General features: G+C 30.9%; 1 protein-coding gene across 2 annotated transcripts in view; it reads right to left on the bottom strand.

Moving 5' to 3' along the window:
* The window catches only part of LOC134695076 (uncharacterized), a 68,620-nt gene that overhangs the window by 35,521 nt on the left and 15,755 nt on the right, over positions 1-17,344 (bottom strand). For both annotated transcript variants that reach the window (XM_063556269.1, XM_063556270.1), the window contains exon 3: positions 17,032-17,283. In XM_063556269.1, the coding sequence (XP_063412339.1) occupies positions 17,032-17,283 (252 nt within the window). The remainder of the gene's footprint in view (positions 1-17,031; positions 17,284-17,344) is intronic.

Below are 17,344 nucleotides of genomic sequence, written 5' to 3'. Positions count from 1 at the left end.
GTACTGCAATATAACTGTCCATTATATTGTACATTGAATCCTGACATACAAAATATGGCTGATTTATTATGCAGGTATATAGATTTACGAATTAAGTTTATTTTTCAGACAGAATTTTCTTAAACTTAGCCAGAATAAATATTTGAATATGCTCTTTTCAAAAATATAATAAAAAGTAGGGGTCACCGTGCTATTTTTCAAGCTTCGGGTCGTTGAAAATTGCCTCAGTTTGGTAAGTTTGTCCATAGGAAAACACATTTGTGTGCATAAAAAAAATCTACGAGATAGAATTTTGAAATAAATTGTGAAAAGATAGTTTTTGTAACATGTTTTAAGAAAATAAAAAGAAAAAATGTTGTTTCCGAACTTGTTTTCTAGCTTCATGAAAAATGAAAAAAAATTCACTATCTGGCTAGTATAATTTTGTTACTTTCGAGTTATCTTTCCTTAAATTGCTTATTTTGAAAAATGATTCTAAAAGCAAAACAAATGATATTTGTTTAATTATTTTGTATTATACAATAAATTGCCAAGTTTTCTTTATATTATTAAACAGCCTAACTTTTAAATTGTTAACATGTCTCCAATTTTGTAGATTTATGCAAATAACTAGACCGATTTTTTACTGTGATTGTTCAATCCAAGATGGCGGTATACCATAAAACTACCTTAAAGTGCACATATGGTCAAATAATTTTGTTGTACAAGTCAGCATGAGGTATCAAAACTACTTTACGTATCAATAGTTTGAATAAAAGGAGAACATGCTGGCACCCTAAAATTCTGCGAACAAAAATCGTTTGTTATTGAATTGCAATAATGCTGTCCATTGTTTTATACATTGAATCCAGACATAAAAAATATGGCTGATTTACTATACGGGTATATAGTGCACATATTGTCAGTTTTGGTCGACGCAGTCAAAAAATTTTGTTGTACAAGTCAGCATGAGGTATCAAAACTACTTAACGTATCAAAAGTTTGAATAAAAGGAGAACATGCTGGCACCCTTAAATTCTGCGAACAAAAATCGTTTGTTATTGTATTGCAATAATGCTGTCCATTGTTTTATACACTGCATCCTGACATACAAAAAATATGGCTGAAATACTATACGGGTATATAGATTTTTAAATTAAAGTACACAAATGGTCAGTTTTGCTTGACGCAGTCAAATAATTTTGTTGTACAAGTCAGCATGAGGTATCAAAACTACTGATATTTTGTTACGTATCAATATTTCGAATGAAAGGAGGAAATGCTGGCACCCTAAATTTATGCGATCAAAAATTTGTTGTTATTGTATTGCACTTTTACTTTCAATTGTATTATATATTTCTATCCATTGTAATATAAATTGAATCCTGACATTAGAAATATGGCTGATTTACTATGCCAATATATAAATTTACAAATTAAAGTGCACATGTGGTCAGTTTTGTTGGATGCAGTCAAATAATTTCGTTGTACAAGTCAACATTAGTTATGAAAACTACTCAAATTTTGTTACGTATCAATATGTTGAATAAAAGGAGGACATGTATAGTCATGGTACCTTTGATAATTAATTTCACCCTAAATTTATGCAAACAAACATTGTTTGTTATTGTATCACAATATTGCTGTCCATTGTATTATACATTGAATTCTGACAAAACAAAAAAATTCCTGATTTACTATACGGGTATATAGATTTTTAAATTAAAGTGCACATATGGTCAGTTTTTGTCAATGGGGTCAAATAATTTTGTTGTACACGTCAGCATGAGGTATCAAAACTACTTTACGTATCAATAGTTTGAATAAAAGGGACCATGCTGGCACCCTAAAATCTGCGAACAAACATCGTTTGTTTTTGTATTGCAATAATGCTGTCCATTGTATTACACATTGAATCCTGACATTAAAAATATGGCTGATTTACTATGCGGGTATATAGATTTAAAAGTGAAAGTGCACATATGGTCAGTTTTGGTGGATGCGGTCAAATAGTTTTGTTGTTGAAGTCAACATTAATATCAAAACTACTCAAATTCTGTTAGCTATCAATATTTTGAATAAAAGGAGAACATGTTTGCATCCTAAAATTCTGCGAGCGAACACGAATTGTTTGGTATTGTAATGCAATATTGCTGTCGATTGATTAAACATGAATTCTGACATAAAACATATGGCTTATTTAATATGCGGGTATATAGATTTACAGATGAAAGTGCACATATGGTCAGTCTGGTTGATGCGGTCAAATAATTCTGTTGTACAGGTCAGCATTAGATATCAAAGTTTTGTTACGTATTAATATTTTGATTAAATAGAGGACACACTGGCATCCTAAATTGATGCAAACAAAAATTTGTTATTGTATTGCAATATTGCTGTCCATTGTATTATACATTGAATCCTGACATTAAAAATATGGCTGATTTACTTTGCGGGTATATAGATTTACAAATTAAAGTGCACATCTGGTCAGTTTTAGTGGGTGCGGTCAAATAATTTTGTTGCACAAGTCAACATGCGGTATCAAAACTACTCAAATTGTGTTAGGTATCAATATTTTGAATTAAAGGAAGACATGTATAATCCTGGTACCTTTTATAACTAATTTCACCCCAAAATTCTGCGAACAAAAATTGTTTGTTATTGTATTGCAATATTTCTGTCCATTGTAATATACATTGAATCCTGACATTGAACATATGGCTGATTTACTATGCAGGTATATATAGGTTTACGAATTAAAGTGCACATATGGTCAGTTTTCGTTGATGCGGTCAAATAATTTTGTTGTTCAAGTCAACATGAGGTTTCAAAATTACAGAAATTGTGTTATGTATTAATATTTTGTATCAAAGGAGGACATGGTGGCACCCTAAATTGATGCAAACAAAAAAATGTTGTTATAGTACTGCAATATAACTGTCCATTATATTGTACATTGAATCCTGACATACAAAATATGGCTGATTTATTATGCAGGTATATAGATTTACGAATTAAGTTTATTTGTCAGACAGAATTTTCTTAAACTTAGCCAGAATAAATATTTGAATATGCTCTTTTCAAAAATATAATAAAAAGTAGGGGTCACCGTGCTATTTTTCAAGCTTCGGGTCGTTGAAAATTGCCTCAGTTTGGTAAGTTTGTCCATAGGAAAACACATTTGTGTGCATAAAAAAAATCTACGAGATAGAATTTTGAAATAAATTGTGAAAAGATAGTTTTTGTAACATGTTTTAAGAAAGTAAAAAGAAAAAATGTTGTTTCCGAACTTGTTTTCTAGCTTCATGAAAAATGAAAAAAAAATTCACTATCTGGCTAGTATAATTTTGTTACTTTCGAGTTATCTTTCCTTAAATTGCTTATTTTGAAAAATGATTCTAAAAGCAAAACAAATGATATTTGTTTAATTATTTTGTATTATACAATAAATTGCCAAGTTTTCTTTATATTATTAAACAGCCTAACTTTTAAATTGTTAACATGTCTCCAATTTTGTAGATTTATGCAAATAACTAGACCGATTTTTTACTGTGATTGTTCAATCCAAGATGGCGGTATACCATAAAACTACCTTAAAGTGCACATATGGTCAAATAATTTTGTTGTACAAGTCAGCATGAGGTATCAAAACTACTTTACGTATCAATAGTTTGAATAAAAGGAGAACATGCTGGCACCCTAAAATTCTGCGAACAAAAATCGTTTGTTATTGAATTGCAATAATGCTGTCCATTGTTTTATACATTGAATCCAGACATAAAAAATATGGCTGATTTACTATACGGGTATATAGTGCACATATTGTCAGTTTTGGTCGACGCAGTCAAAAAATTTTGTTGTACAAGTCAGCATGAGGTATCAAAACTACTTAACGTATCAAAAGTTTGAATAAAAGGAGAACATGCTGGCACCCTTAAATTCTGCGAACAAAAATCGTTTGTTATTGTATTGCAATAATGCTGTCCATTGTTTTATACACTGCATCCTGACATACAAAAAATATGGCTGAAATACTATACGGGTATATAGATTTTTAAATTAAAGTACACAAATGGTCAGTTTTGCTTGACGCAGTCAAATAATTTTGTTGTACAAGTCAGCATGAGGTATCAAAACTACTGATATTTTGTTACGTATCAATATTTCGAATGAAAGGAGGAAATGCTGGCACCCTAAATTTATGCGATCAAAAATTTGTTGTTATTGTATTGCACTTTTACTTTCAATTGTATTATATATTTCTATCCATTGTAATATAAATTGAATCCTGACATTAGAAATATGGCTGATTTACTATGCCAATATATAAATTTACAAATTAAAGTGCACATGTGGTCAGTTTTGTTGGATGCAGTCAAATAATTTCGTTGTACAAGTCAACATTAGTTATGAAAACTACTCAAATTTTGTTACGTATCAATATGTTGAATAAAAGGAGGACATGTATAGTCATGGTACCTTTGATAATTAATTTCACCCTAAATTTATGCAAACAAACATTGTTTGTTATTGTATCACAATATTGCTGTCCATTGTATTATACATTGAATTCTGACAAAACAAAAAAATTCCTGATTTACTATACGGGTATATAGATTTTTAAATTAAAGTGCACATATGGTCAGTTTTTGTCAATGGGGTCAAATAATTTTGTTGTACACGTCAGCATGAGGTATCAAAACTACTTTACGTATCAATAGTTTGAATAAAAGGGACCATGCTGGCACCCTAAAATCTGCGAACAAACATCGTTTGTTTTTGTATTGCAATAATGCTGTCCATTGTATTACATATTGAATCCTGACATTAAAAATATGGCTGATTTACTATGCGGGTATATAGATTTAAAAGTGAAAGTGCACATATGGTCAGTTTTGGTGGATGCGGTCAAATAGTTTTGTTGTTGAAGTCAACATTAATATCAAAACTACTCAAATTCTGTTAGCTATCAATATTTTGAATAAAAGGAGAACATGCTTGCATCCTAAAATTCTGCGAGCGAACACGAATTGTTTGGTATTGTAATGCAATATTGCTGTCGATTGATTAAACATGAATTCTGACATAAAACATATGGCTGATTTAATATGCGGGTATATAGATTTACAGATGAAAGTGCACATATGGTCAGTCTGGTTGATGCGGTCAAATAATTCTGTTGTACAGGTCAGCATTAGATATCAAAGTTTTGTTACGTATTAATATTTTGATTAAATAGAGGACACACTGGCATCCTAAATTGATGCAAACAAAAATTTGTTATTGTATTGCAATATTGCTGTCCATTGTATTATACATTGAATCCTGACATTAAAAATATGGCTGATTTACTTTGCGGGTATATAGATTTACAAATTAAAGTGCACATCTGGTCAGTTTTGGTGGGTGCGGTCAAATAATTTTGTTGCACAAGTCAACATGCGGTATCAAAACTACTCAAATTGTGTTAGGTATCAATATTTTGAATTAAAGGAAGACATGTATAATCCTGGTACCTTTTATAACTAATTTCACCCTAAAATTCTGCGAACAAAAATTGTTTGTTATTGTATTGCAATATTTCTGTCCATTGTAATATACATTGAATCCTGACATTTAACATATGGCTGATTTACTATGCAGGTATATATAGGTTTACGAATTAAAGTGCACATATGGTCAGTTTTCGTTGATGCGGTCAAATAATTTTGTTGTTCAAGTCAACATGAGGTTTCAAAATTACAGAAATTGTGTTATGTATTAATATTTTGTATCAAAGGAGGACATGGTGGCACCCTAAATTGATGCAAACAAAAAAATGTTGTTATAGTACTGCAATATAACTGTCCATTATATTGTACATTGAATCCTGACATACAAAATATGGCTGATTTATTATGCAGGTATATAGATTTACGAATTAAGTTTATTTTTCAGACAGAATTTTCTTAAACTTAGCCAGAATAAATATTTGAATATGCTCTTTTCAAAAATATAATAAAAAGTAGGGGTCACCGTGCTATTTTTCAAGCTTCGGGTCGTTGAAAATTGCCTCAGTTTGGTAAGTTTGTCCATAGGAAAACACATTTGTGTGCATAAAAAAAATCTACGAGATAGAATTTTGAAATAAATTGTGAAAAGATAGTTTTTGTAACATGTTTTAAGAAAGTAAAAAGAAAAAATGTTGTTTCCGAACTTGTTTTCTAGCTTCATGAAAAATGAAAAAAAAATTCACTATCTGGCTAGTATAATTTTGTTACTTTCGAGTTATCTTTCCTTAAATTGCTTATTTTGAAAAATGATTCTAAAAGCAAAACAAATGATATTTGTTTAATTATTTTGTATTATACAATAAATTGCCAAGTTTTCTTTATATTATTAAACAGCCTAACTTTTAAATTGTTAACATGTCTCCAATTTTGTAGATTTATGCAAATAACTAGACCGATTTTTTACTGTGATTGTTCAATCCAAGATGGCGGTATACCATAAAACTACCTTAAAGCGCACATATGGTCAAATAATTTTGTTGTACAAGTCAGCATGAGGTATCAAAACTACTTTACGTATCAATAGTTTGAATAAAAGGAGAACATGCTGGCACCCTAAAATTCTGCGAACAAAAATCGTTTGTTATTGAATTGCAATAATGCTGTCCATTGTTTTATACATTGAATCCAGACATAAAAAATATGGCTGATTTACTATACGGGTATATAGTGCACATATTGTCAGTTTTGGTCGACGCAGTCAAAAAATTTTGTTGTACAAGTCAGCATGAGGTATCAAAACTACTTAACGTATCAAAAGTTTGAATAAAAGGAGAACATGCTGGCACCCTTAAATTCTGCGAACAAAAATCGTTTGTTATTGTATTGCAATAATGCTGTCCATTGTTTTATACACTGCATCCTGACATACAAAACATATGGCTGAAATACTATACGGGTATATAGATTTTTAAATTAAAGTACACAAATGGTCAGTTTTGCTTGACGCAGTCAAATAATTTTGTTGTACAAGTCAGCATGAGGTATCAAAACTACTGATATTTTGTTACGTATCAATATTTCGAATGAAAGGAGGAAATGCTGGCACTCTAAATTTATGCGATCAAAAATTTGTTGTTATTGTATTGCACTTTTACTTTCAATTGTATTATATATTTCTATCCATTGTAATATAAATTGAATCCTGACATTAGAAATATGGCTGATTTACTATGCCAATATATAAATTTACAAATTAAAGTGCACATGTGGTCAGTTTTGTTGGATGCAGTCAAATAATTTCGTTGTACAAGTCAACATTAGTTATGAAAACTACTCAAATTTTGTTACGTATCAATATGTTGAATAAAAGGAGGACATGTATAGTCATGGTACCTTTGATAATTAATTTCACCCTAAATTTATGCAAACAAACATTGTTTGTTATTGTATCACAATATTGCTGTCCATTGTATTATACATTGAATTCTGACAAAACAAAAAAATTCCTGATTTACTATACGGGTATATAGATTTTTAAATTAAAGTGCACATATGGTCAGTTTTTGTCAATGGGGTCAAATAATTTTGTTGTACACGTCAGCATGAGGTATCAAAACTACTTTACGTATCAATAGTTTGAATAAAAGGGACCATGCTGGCACCCTAAAATCTGCGAACAAACATCGTTTGTTTTTGTATTGCAATAATGCTGTCCATTGTATTACACATTGAATCCTGACATTAAAAATATGGCTGATTTACTATGCGGGTATATAGATTTAAAAGTGAAAGTGCACATATGGTCAGTTTTGGTGGATGCGGTCAAATAGTTTTGTTGTTGAAGTCAACATTAATATCAAAACTACTCAAATTCTGTTAGCTATCAATATTTTGAATAAAAGGAGAACATGCTTGCATCCTAAAATTCTGCGAGCGAACACGAATTGTTTGGTATTGTAATGCAATATTGCTGTCGATTGATTAAACATGAATTCTGACATAAAACATATGGCTGATTTAATATGCGGGTATATAGATTTACAGATGAAAGTGCACATATGGTCAGTCTGGTTGATGCGGTCAAATAATTATGTTGTACAGGTCAGCATTAGATATCAAAGTTTTGTTACGTATTAATATTTTGATTAAATAGAGGACACACTGGCATCCTAAATTGATGCAAACAAAAATGTGTTATTGTATTGCAATATTGCTGTCCATTGTATTATACATTGAATCCTGACATTAAAAATATGGCTGATTTACTTTGCGGGTATATAGATTTACAAATTAAAGTGCACATCTGGTCAGTTTTGGTGGGTGCGGTCAAATAATTTTGTTGCACAAGTCAACATGCGGTATCAAAACTACTCAAATTGTGTTAGGTATCAATATTTTGAATTAGAGGAAGACATGTATAATCCTGGTACCTTTTATAACTAATTTCACCCTAAAATTCTGCGAACAAAAATTGTTTGTTATTGTATTGCAATATTTCTGTCCATTGTAATATACATTGAATCCTGACATTTAAAATATGGCTGTTTTACTCTGCAGGTATATAGATTAACAAATTAAAGAACAGATATGGTCAGATTTGGTTGATGCGGTCAAATAATTTTCTTGTTCAAGTCAACCTAAATATCCAAACTACTCAAATTGTGATAGGTATCACTATTTTGAATAAAAGGAGAGCATGCTTGCATCCTAGAATTCTGCGAACAAAAATTGTTTGTTATTGTAATGCAATATTGCTGTCGATTGTATTATAAATAAAATTGAGAAAGGAAAAGGTGAATATGTCAAAGCGACAACCACCCGACCATAGAGCAGACAACAGCCGAAGGCAACCAATGGGTCTTCAATGTAGCGAGAATTTCCGCACCCGTAGGTGTCCTTCAGCTGGCCCCTAAAAATATGCATAATAGTACAGTTATAATGGACGTCATACTAAACTCCGAATTATACACAAGAAACTAAAATTTAAAATCATACAAGACTAACAAAGTCCGATGTCAAAAGATGTAACAAAAGAAAATAGATAAAATGACAATGATACATAAATAACAACAGACTACTAGCAGTTAACTGGCATGCCAGCTCCAGACCTCAATTAAACTGATTGAAATATTATATCTTCATTATATGAATATCAGGTTCAATCCCTCCCGTTAGGGGTTATACATGAATCCTGACGTAAAACATATGGCTGATTAAATATGCGGGTATATAGATTTACAAATTAAAGTGCACATCTGGTCAGTTTTGGTGGGTGCGGTCAAATAATTTTGTTGCACAAGTCAACATGCGGTATCAAAACTACTCAAATTGTGTTAGGTATCAATATTTTGAATTAAAGGAAGACATGTATAATCCTGGTACCTTTTATAACTAATTTCACCCTAAAATTCTGCGAACAAAAATTGTTTGTTATTGTATTGCAATATTTCTGTCCATTGTAATATACATTGAATCCTGACATTTAAAATATGGCTGTTTTACTCTGCAGGTATATAGATTAACAAATTAAAGAACAGATATGGTCAGATTTGGTTGATGCGGTCAAATAATTTTCTTGTTCAAGTCAACCTAAATATCCAAACTACTCAAATTGTGATAGGTATCACTATTTTGAATAAAAGGAGAGCATGCTTGCATCCTAGAATTCTGCGAACAAAAATTGTTTGTTATTGTAATGCAATATTGCTGTCGATTGTATTATAAATAAAATTGAGAAAGGAAAAGGTGAATATGTCAAAGCGACAACCACCCGACCATAGAGCAGACAACAGCCGAAGGCAACCAATGGGTCTTCAATGTAGCGAGAATTTCCGCACCCGTAGGTGTCCTTCAGCTGGCCCCTAAAAATATGCATAATAGTACAGTTATAATGGACGTCATACTAAACTCCGAATTATACACAAGAAACTAAAATTTAAAATCATACAAGACTAACAAAGTCCGATGTCAAAAGATGTAACAAAAGAAAATAGATAAAATGACAATGATACATAAATAACAAAAGACTACTAGCAGTTAACTGGCATGCCAGCTCCAGGCCTCAATTAAACTGATTGAAATATTATATCTTCATTATATGAATATCAGGTTCAATCCCTCCCGTTAGGGGTTATACATGAATCCTGACGTAAAACATATTGCTGATTAAATATGCGGGTATATAGATTTACAAATTAAAGTGCACATATGGTCAGTCTGGTTGATGCGGTCAGATAATTTTGTTGTACAGGTCAGCATAAGATATCAAAATTACGCAAGTTGTGTTACGTATTAATATTTTGATTAAAAGGAGGACACACTGGCATCCTAAATTGATGCAAACAAAAATTTGTTATTATATTACAATATTTCTGTCCATTGTAATATACATTGAAATCTGACATTAAAAATATGGCTGATTCACTATGCAGGTATATTCATAAACAAATTAAAGTGCACATACATGTATGGTCAGTTTTGGTTAGTTTAAACATATTTTATTGTTCAAAACAAATGGATTAGACACAAGTTTTCCAACTGTTTTCCGTTTTCTCCATCTTAAAGTGCACATACATGTATGGTCAGTTTTGGTTGATGCGGTCAAATAAATTTGTTGTACAAATCAGCATGAGGTTTCAAAATTACAGATATGTTGTTAAGTATTAATATTTTGTACTAAAGGAGGACATGGTAGCACCCTGAATTTTTGCGAACAACAATTTGTTGTTATTGTACTGTAATATAACTGTCCATTATACTATACATTGAATCATGACATACACAATATGGCTGATTTACTATGCAGGTATATATATTTACAAATTAAGGTATATTTTTTCAGACATAATTTTCTTATACTTAGCCAGAATGAAGATTTTAATATGCTCTTTTCACAAATATAATAAAAAGTATGAGTCACCGTGCTATTTTTCAAACTACGAGTCGTTGAAAATTTCCTAAATTAGGTTAGATTTTTCCTAGGAAAACACATTTGTGTGCATAAAAAAAAATCTACGAGATAGAGTTTTGAAATAAATTGTGAAAAGATAGGTTTTGATACATGTTTTAAGAAAATAAAAAGAATAAAATGGTGGTACCGAACTTGTTTTCTTGCTACATGTAAAATGAAAAAAAAATCCCTATCTGGCCAGTATACTTTTGTTACTAAAAGAGTTATCTTTCCTTAAATTGCTTATTTTGAAAAATGATTCTATAAGCAAAACAAATGATATTTGTTTAAACATTTTGAATTATACAATACATTGCCAAGTTTTCTTTATATTATTAAACAGCCTAACCATTAAATTGTTAACCTGTTTCCAATTTTGCAGATATATGCAAATAACTAGACCGATTTTTTACTGTGATTGTTCAATCCAAGATGGCGGTATACCATAACACTACCTTTTAGTGCACATATGGTCAGTTTTTGGTCAATGCGGTCAAATAATTTTGTTGTTCAAGTCAACATGAAGAATCAAACTACTTTACGTATCAATATTTTGAATAAAAGGAGGACATGCTGGCACCCTAAAATCCTGCGAACAAAACTTGTTTGTTCTCCCGGACGAACATTTTAACAAAAGTTCAACTGGACTTTAGCTGGACTTGAGACGTATTCCAGTCTGATTTTGAAAAGTCCAGTCTGACATGACCGTACACGTATTTTTCTTATACTTCGGTTATTTTCCAGCCGGTATTTTCTTCAAAGTCCAACCGCACTTTTTGTAATTCTGACAAGAAAATAACCACGGCTGGACTTTTGATATGAGGAGAATCGTTCCTTTCTGTAGAATGATCATCCGGATTTTTGTCTTAGAAAATCTTACAGTCATTTATGAGCAGGAATTTAGACTTAGAACTTTTTTATCAGCCAAATCTGCCCTTTATTATAAAACAAAAATGAAAAGTTTGCCACTAGGATTCTGCTAGTTGGAAGTAAATTTGTTTTTCAAAATGGAAAAGAGTTATAAATGAAAAGTTATTATAATGATATCATATTTTTTTAATATACTTTAAGATCAAACTATAATATGTGATCTTTCCTAAATTTTCAATTCCATAATAAAATATTTAACTTAGACTGAAAATAGAAAGTTGGAATTATATTCAGGTGACTTAATATTGATGCAATTATATCCCAGTTATATAATATGTGTTCAACAACTATTTAGAATTTTTACTTTTTCATGAAATAAAACCCCTAGCAAAACTACATCTGTTACTAGATTAAATTTATACATTTTCTAATACTGTGGATTCATTATTATTCGTTGGATACCAATTTTCGTGGGTTTCGTGGGTAAAGGTGAACCACGAATTCAAATGTTCAACGAATAACATATATTCAATAGCTTTGTATACAGAGATTGGCAAAACCACGAAATCAAATATCCACGAAAATGCAAGTTTTCAGCAATCCACGAAAATTGATACCCACGAAAATAAATGAATCCACAGTATATTTATATTTAATAAGATGAAAGCATTATCATCATTCTTTAACATAAATTAGAAACTTGAGCCATAACCGTGATCTAATAGCAGTAGTCTTGTAGAGAGTGCCATCCGATTTCAATTAACCTCAGTTTTGACAGGTCACATGAAGTAGCATCTCCACAGAGGTTGATTATTAGGCCATTTGACGGATAACAAATTTCTAAATACATATATCTGAACTTACTTTCACTTTGTTTAACATTTTATAACTGAACAAATTAATAATTGAATTTCTTTTCTTAATATACAATGTATCACATATTCAAAATTAAGACATATGTAAGAAGTCATCAGAAGAATTTTTTTCACAGCTCCTCAAACAACCTCATGTATTGCATTAATACAACAAAATTTGAATTTGGAATTCACAGGAAGAGGTGTCTTCTTTCTTGAATAAAATGAGCAATTCACATTGGATGTAAAGCGATATAGTTGGAAGCAGTTCTTTACACATTGTATTAGAGAAGATGGACCCTTTTTGGCTGGCATCAATTTCAATTTAAAAAGATTAATGCTGTGTACCTGTATTTTGGATTGCATATTCTGGTAAGTATAATTTAATTGAATTTCACCATTTTGAAGATATTATCTGATATGCTCTTTTTTTCAACATATTGTTGAAATAATTACAACGATTATAAATAGCTTAATTTTTATTTTTGAAGAGTAAAAAGAATAAAATAATTAAATAGTTATTCATGCAAAAACATTCAGTTCGAGTGATTTTCAAAGCTTTACTTTATGCACTTAAAAGTAATTGAGGTTCAATATATTATCATGATAATTATAACCACAAATTTTTAAGGGTTAGCATATAGCTTCACAATTCCCCATTTCACTGCCCGTGAGACAGTAGAAAAAAGAAATAAGAAATATGCATAATGCGGCTAATGCCATCTGTTTTTGTTTTAATTTCAGATTATAACAAGGGATGCATGATGCATATCAAATCAGAAGAATCCACCATCTGGAGATAAACTAAGCAGTTAGTGGATCAAGAGAAAGATTTCTGTGAGGGTAGACCCCCCCTCCCATTGTTTGTGGATCAGCCCCTGCTGAGATCATCTTTTAAGGTCAAGCGGGATTTTTTGAAGAGTTCAGCTGGACTGTGTAAAGTCCGGCTGCACTTTTTAGAGGCCATATTTTTGCCAAAAATGCCGGCTGGATTTTTTCAGAAGTTCTTTAATGAAAGTCCAGCTGGACTTTCTGCAACGGACTCCTTTTAATTTAAATATTTCGAGCCGGGTAACGGCTAATTTCGCTGAAAGTCTAGCCATGTTATCTATTATAAACAATTCAAAGAAAAGTCCAAAATGAATATTATAAGTACGGTTCTCAATACGGTTTCCGTCAGGCTGGAATACGTTCCTTGCTTTTCGTACGGGTTTGTATTGCAATAATGCTGTCCATTGTTTTATACATTGAATCCTGACATAAAAATTATGGCTGACTTACTATACAGTTATATATATTTACAAATTAAAATGCACATATGGTCAATTTTGATCGATGCAGTCAAATAATTTTGTTTTACAAGTCAGCATCAGGTATCAAAACTACTCAAGTTTTGTTTCGTATCAATATTTTGAAAAAAGGAGAACATGCTTGCACCCTAAAATTTTGCGAACAAAAATTGTGTGTTATTGTATTGCAATATTGCTGTCGATTGTATTATACAATCAATCCTGACGTAAAAAATATGGCTGATTAACTATGCGGGTATATAAATTTACAAATTAAAGTGCACATATGGTCAGTTTTGGATGATGCAGTCAAATAATTTTGTTGCACAAGTCAGCATGAGGTATTAAAAATACTCAAGTTTTGTTGCGTATTAATATTTTGAATAAAAGGAGGACATACTGGCATCCTATATTGATGCGAACAAAAATTTGTTATTGTATTGCAATATTTCTGTACATTGTAATATACATTGAATCTTGACATTAAAAATATGGCTGATTTACAATGCAGGTATATAGATTTACAAATAAAAGTTCACAGATGGTCAGTTTTGGTCGATGTGTCAAATAATTGTGTTGTACAAGTCAGCATGAGGTATAAAACTACTCTAATTTTGTTACGTATCAATATTTTTAATAAAAGGAGGACGTGCTGGCACGCTAAATTTATTGGAACAAAAATTTGTAGTCATGTGTTTAAATGAATTAAATTATTACTGATTGTGGCTGCATGGTTCAAGGATGTATATCTAACAAGGACGTATGTATATGTGACAGAAAATAGGTGAAATTAGGAATTGCATGTAATTACTAAACATTTCAGTAAATACAAATGTACCTGTAATTACTAGCCAATTTAGTAATTATATGTATTTACTACTTGTTTCAGTGATTATAGGTATCCACTGATTTTTTTGGTCATTTTCACAGCTATTTACTAACTTGATATTTTTGTTATAAAATTAAAGATATAATTCAAGATACCAAATAAGAAAGTAAAAGGGTAAGTATTTTAGGGCTTACTCAAAATGCAAGACAATGATATCAATCCACTTTTGAGATATGCATTAAATTGTGAGAAGTTTATAGGCCACTTCGTCACCTATTTTTGCTGATAGACATTCGATAATGCCAAATTTGGTTGAATAGTCTTAATAATTCTTTAAATCTCATAATTTCTTTAAATCTAAATCTCCATCAGACATACTTGCCTGATGACACAAGTTAAATTCCTTTTACAAAAAAGGTTTATTTAAGACTTCTTTTATCAGACTGTTGCGATGAAGCTGACATTCTTCACAAACAAATTTATACACTTTGATGGTGTTAAGAGTCACATTTAACATTTCTGTGTTTCTCTTTTTCATGAGTTTTTCAAGACCTCCAAACTTAAGCTTATAAACCTGCAACAAAATTTTATCATCGTTTTTACTTGTATAAGAATCATCTTTTTGTGGATTGTATAAGTCAACTAATTGGTCCATCCCTTTTGTTTTACTTTCAATGTTGTCATTCTGTTTCATTTTGGTCAAAACTGCACCTATTGTCGCAAAGCGAGACATAGCAAACCATTCTGTCGTCAGTAGCGTCCACACATATTCATTATGTGGTTAAAGTTCTTCACATTTTGATAACTTTCTTAAATTATCCTGGATTTTTACTAAACTTAAACAGAAGCTTGTTTATGATCATAAGATAATTTTCAAGAAGTAAATTTTGTAAAAATAAAATTCATTTTTCCGTATTTTACTTATAAATGGACTTAGTTTTTATGTCAGTTAACATTACATTCACACTGTGGTTAAAGTTTTTAGAATTTTAATAATTTCTCAAAATTTGCTGGATTTCTACCATGCTTTAACAGAAGCTTGTCTATGATCATACTATAAAACCCATAAGTAAAGTTCATAAAAAATCCTTTTTCATTTATTCCTTATATTATAAATGGACTTTGTTTTTCCCCAGTTAATATTACATACGCTCTGCAGTTTTTTTACAAGCAAGGTTTTATGCGTACCTTACTTTCAAATATTTGTATTAATCCTGTTTATATAACCATGGTAACGGAAATCTTAACTTTACTTTATTTTCGATTTTTATACTACATTTTTACTACGAAACAAAGATTAACAAATATTTTAAAAAATCGATTAAGAGCGGTCCTGGTTACAAGTTAACTAAGTGTTGAGGAGACCAACCAAAAGTTAACTTGGGAACAGATCTGATTTTGATCGGATTTGTCAAAGCAAAAGTTAACTTATTTTAACTTTGTGGCAGGACTGGTTTCGTTAACTAATGTTAACTTTACGGCAGGGCTGGTTCCGAAGTTAACCTATGTTAACTTATAACAGGACTGATTCGAAGATAACTTATATCAATAGCGGACCTGTTACAAGTTAAATTTTTGGCAGACATAAAAACAGTCATAGGACCAAGTCCGCTTTTCAAGTTAACTAGATTTTGGTCCTAGGACTGGTCAGAGCAGTCCTAAATCTGGTCACATGTTAACTTTTACCAGTCCAAATGACTGGTTATCAAGTTAAATTGCTGTACAGGTAAGGACTGTACCCATCTGTAGATGCACTCTTTTACTTTGGAATCTTATAGATTACTGGAGCTCGCCTGACAATAGGAGAAGGATGACATCCGCTATTGCTTGCAATGGTAAATCTAGTTTTATTTCCTGTGCTACAGAAGAATTTAACGTACATCATGTACATGGAAAGTGAAGCTTGTTTGGTTATCCATAAGCCTCTCTACGATCATTTGAATATACTGTACATATAATTTGGACCATGCCGTTAAACTGTATTCAAATAAAGAGAAAAATAATTAATTGTTTGATATACCCCCCACCCCCCATAAAAAAAACAACAAAAAAAAACAAAAAAAACAAGGTATAACATCTATTGGATATTTTAACTAAGTATCTAATTAACCAGCGGTTGACAATGAACATAACGATATCCAAATAAAAGAAATAGGTGCCCTCTCATTTGTTTGTGTTCCAATATATGTAAAATTATCAAATGGTGTCTAGAAAAGGGTATATAAAAGACAGTTATTCAATTTAATCAATCCAATTATCCATTTACCTGAAAGGAAATGCCATTCTTCCGTCTCCAGGTCAATTTTACATTTCCTTCTATCAATATCGATCCCATCAGTACTAGTAACATTCTCAATATTTTCATCCATTAATCGTCTTAATAAACATGTTTTTCCGACTGATTTTTCTCCTACAATCATAACTCTGACATTATACCGTTTTGTAATACCAGATTTTGCTGCCCTCAAAAACTGCTCTCTGTCGTGCATTGACATCAGTTTTATTGTCCCTGGCATTTCTGTCAATACAAATATATATAGTAAAATTAGAAGAAATACTTTCTATTTGATAAACTCACA

The sequence above is a fragment of the Mytilus trossulus genome, chromosome 13, assembly GCF_036588685.1.
Source record: "Mytilus trossulus isolate FHL-02 chromosome 13, PNRI_Mtr1.1.1.hap1, whole genome shotgun sequence".
In the NCBI taxonomy this organism is placed as follows: domain Eukaryota; kingdom Metazoa; phylum Mollusca; class Bivalvia; order Mytilida; family Mytilidae; genus Mytilus; species Mytilus trossulus.
The sequence above is the reverse complement of the archived record's forward strand: the minus strand, read 5'-3'. Positions and strand labels throughout refer to the sequence as shown.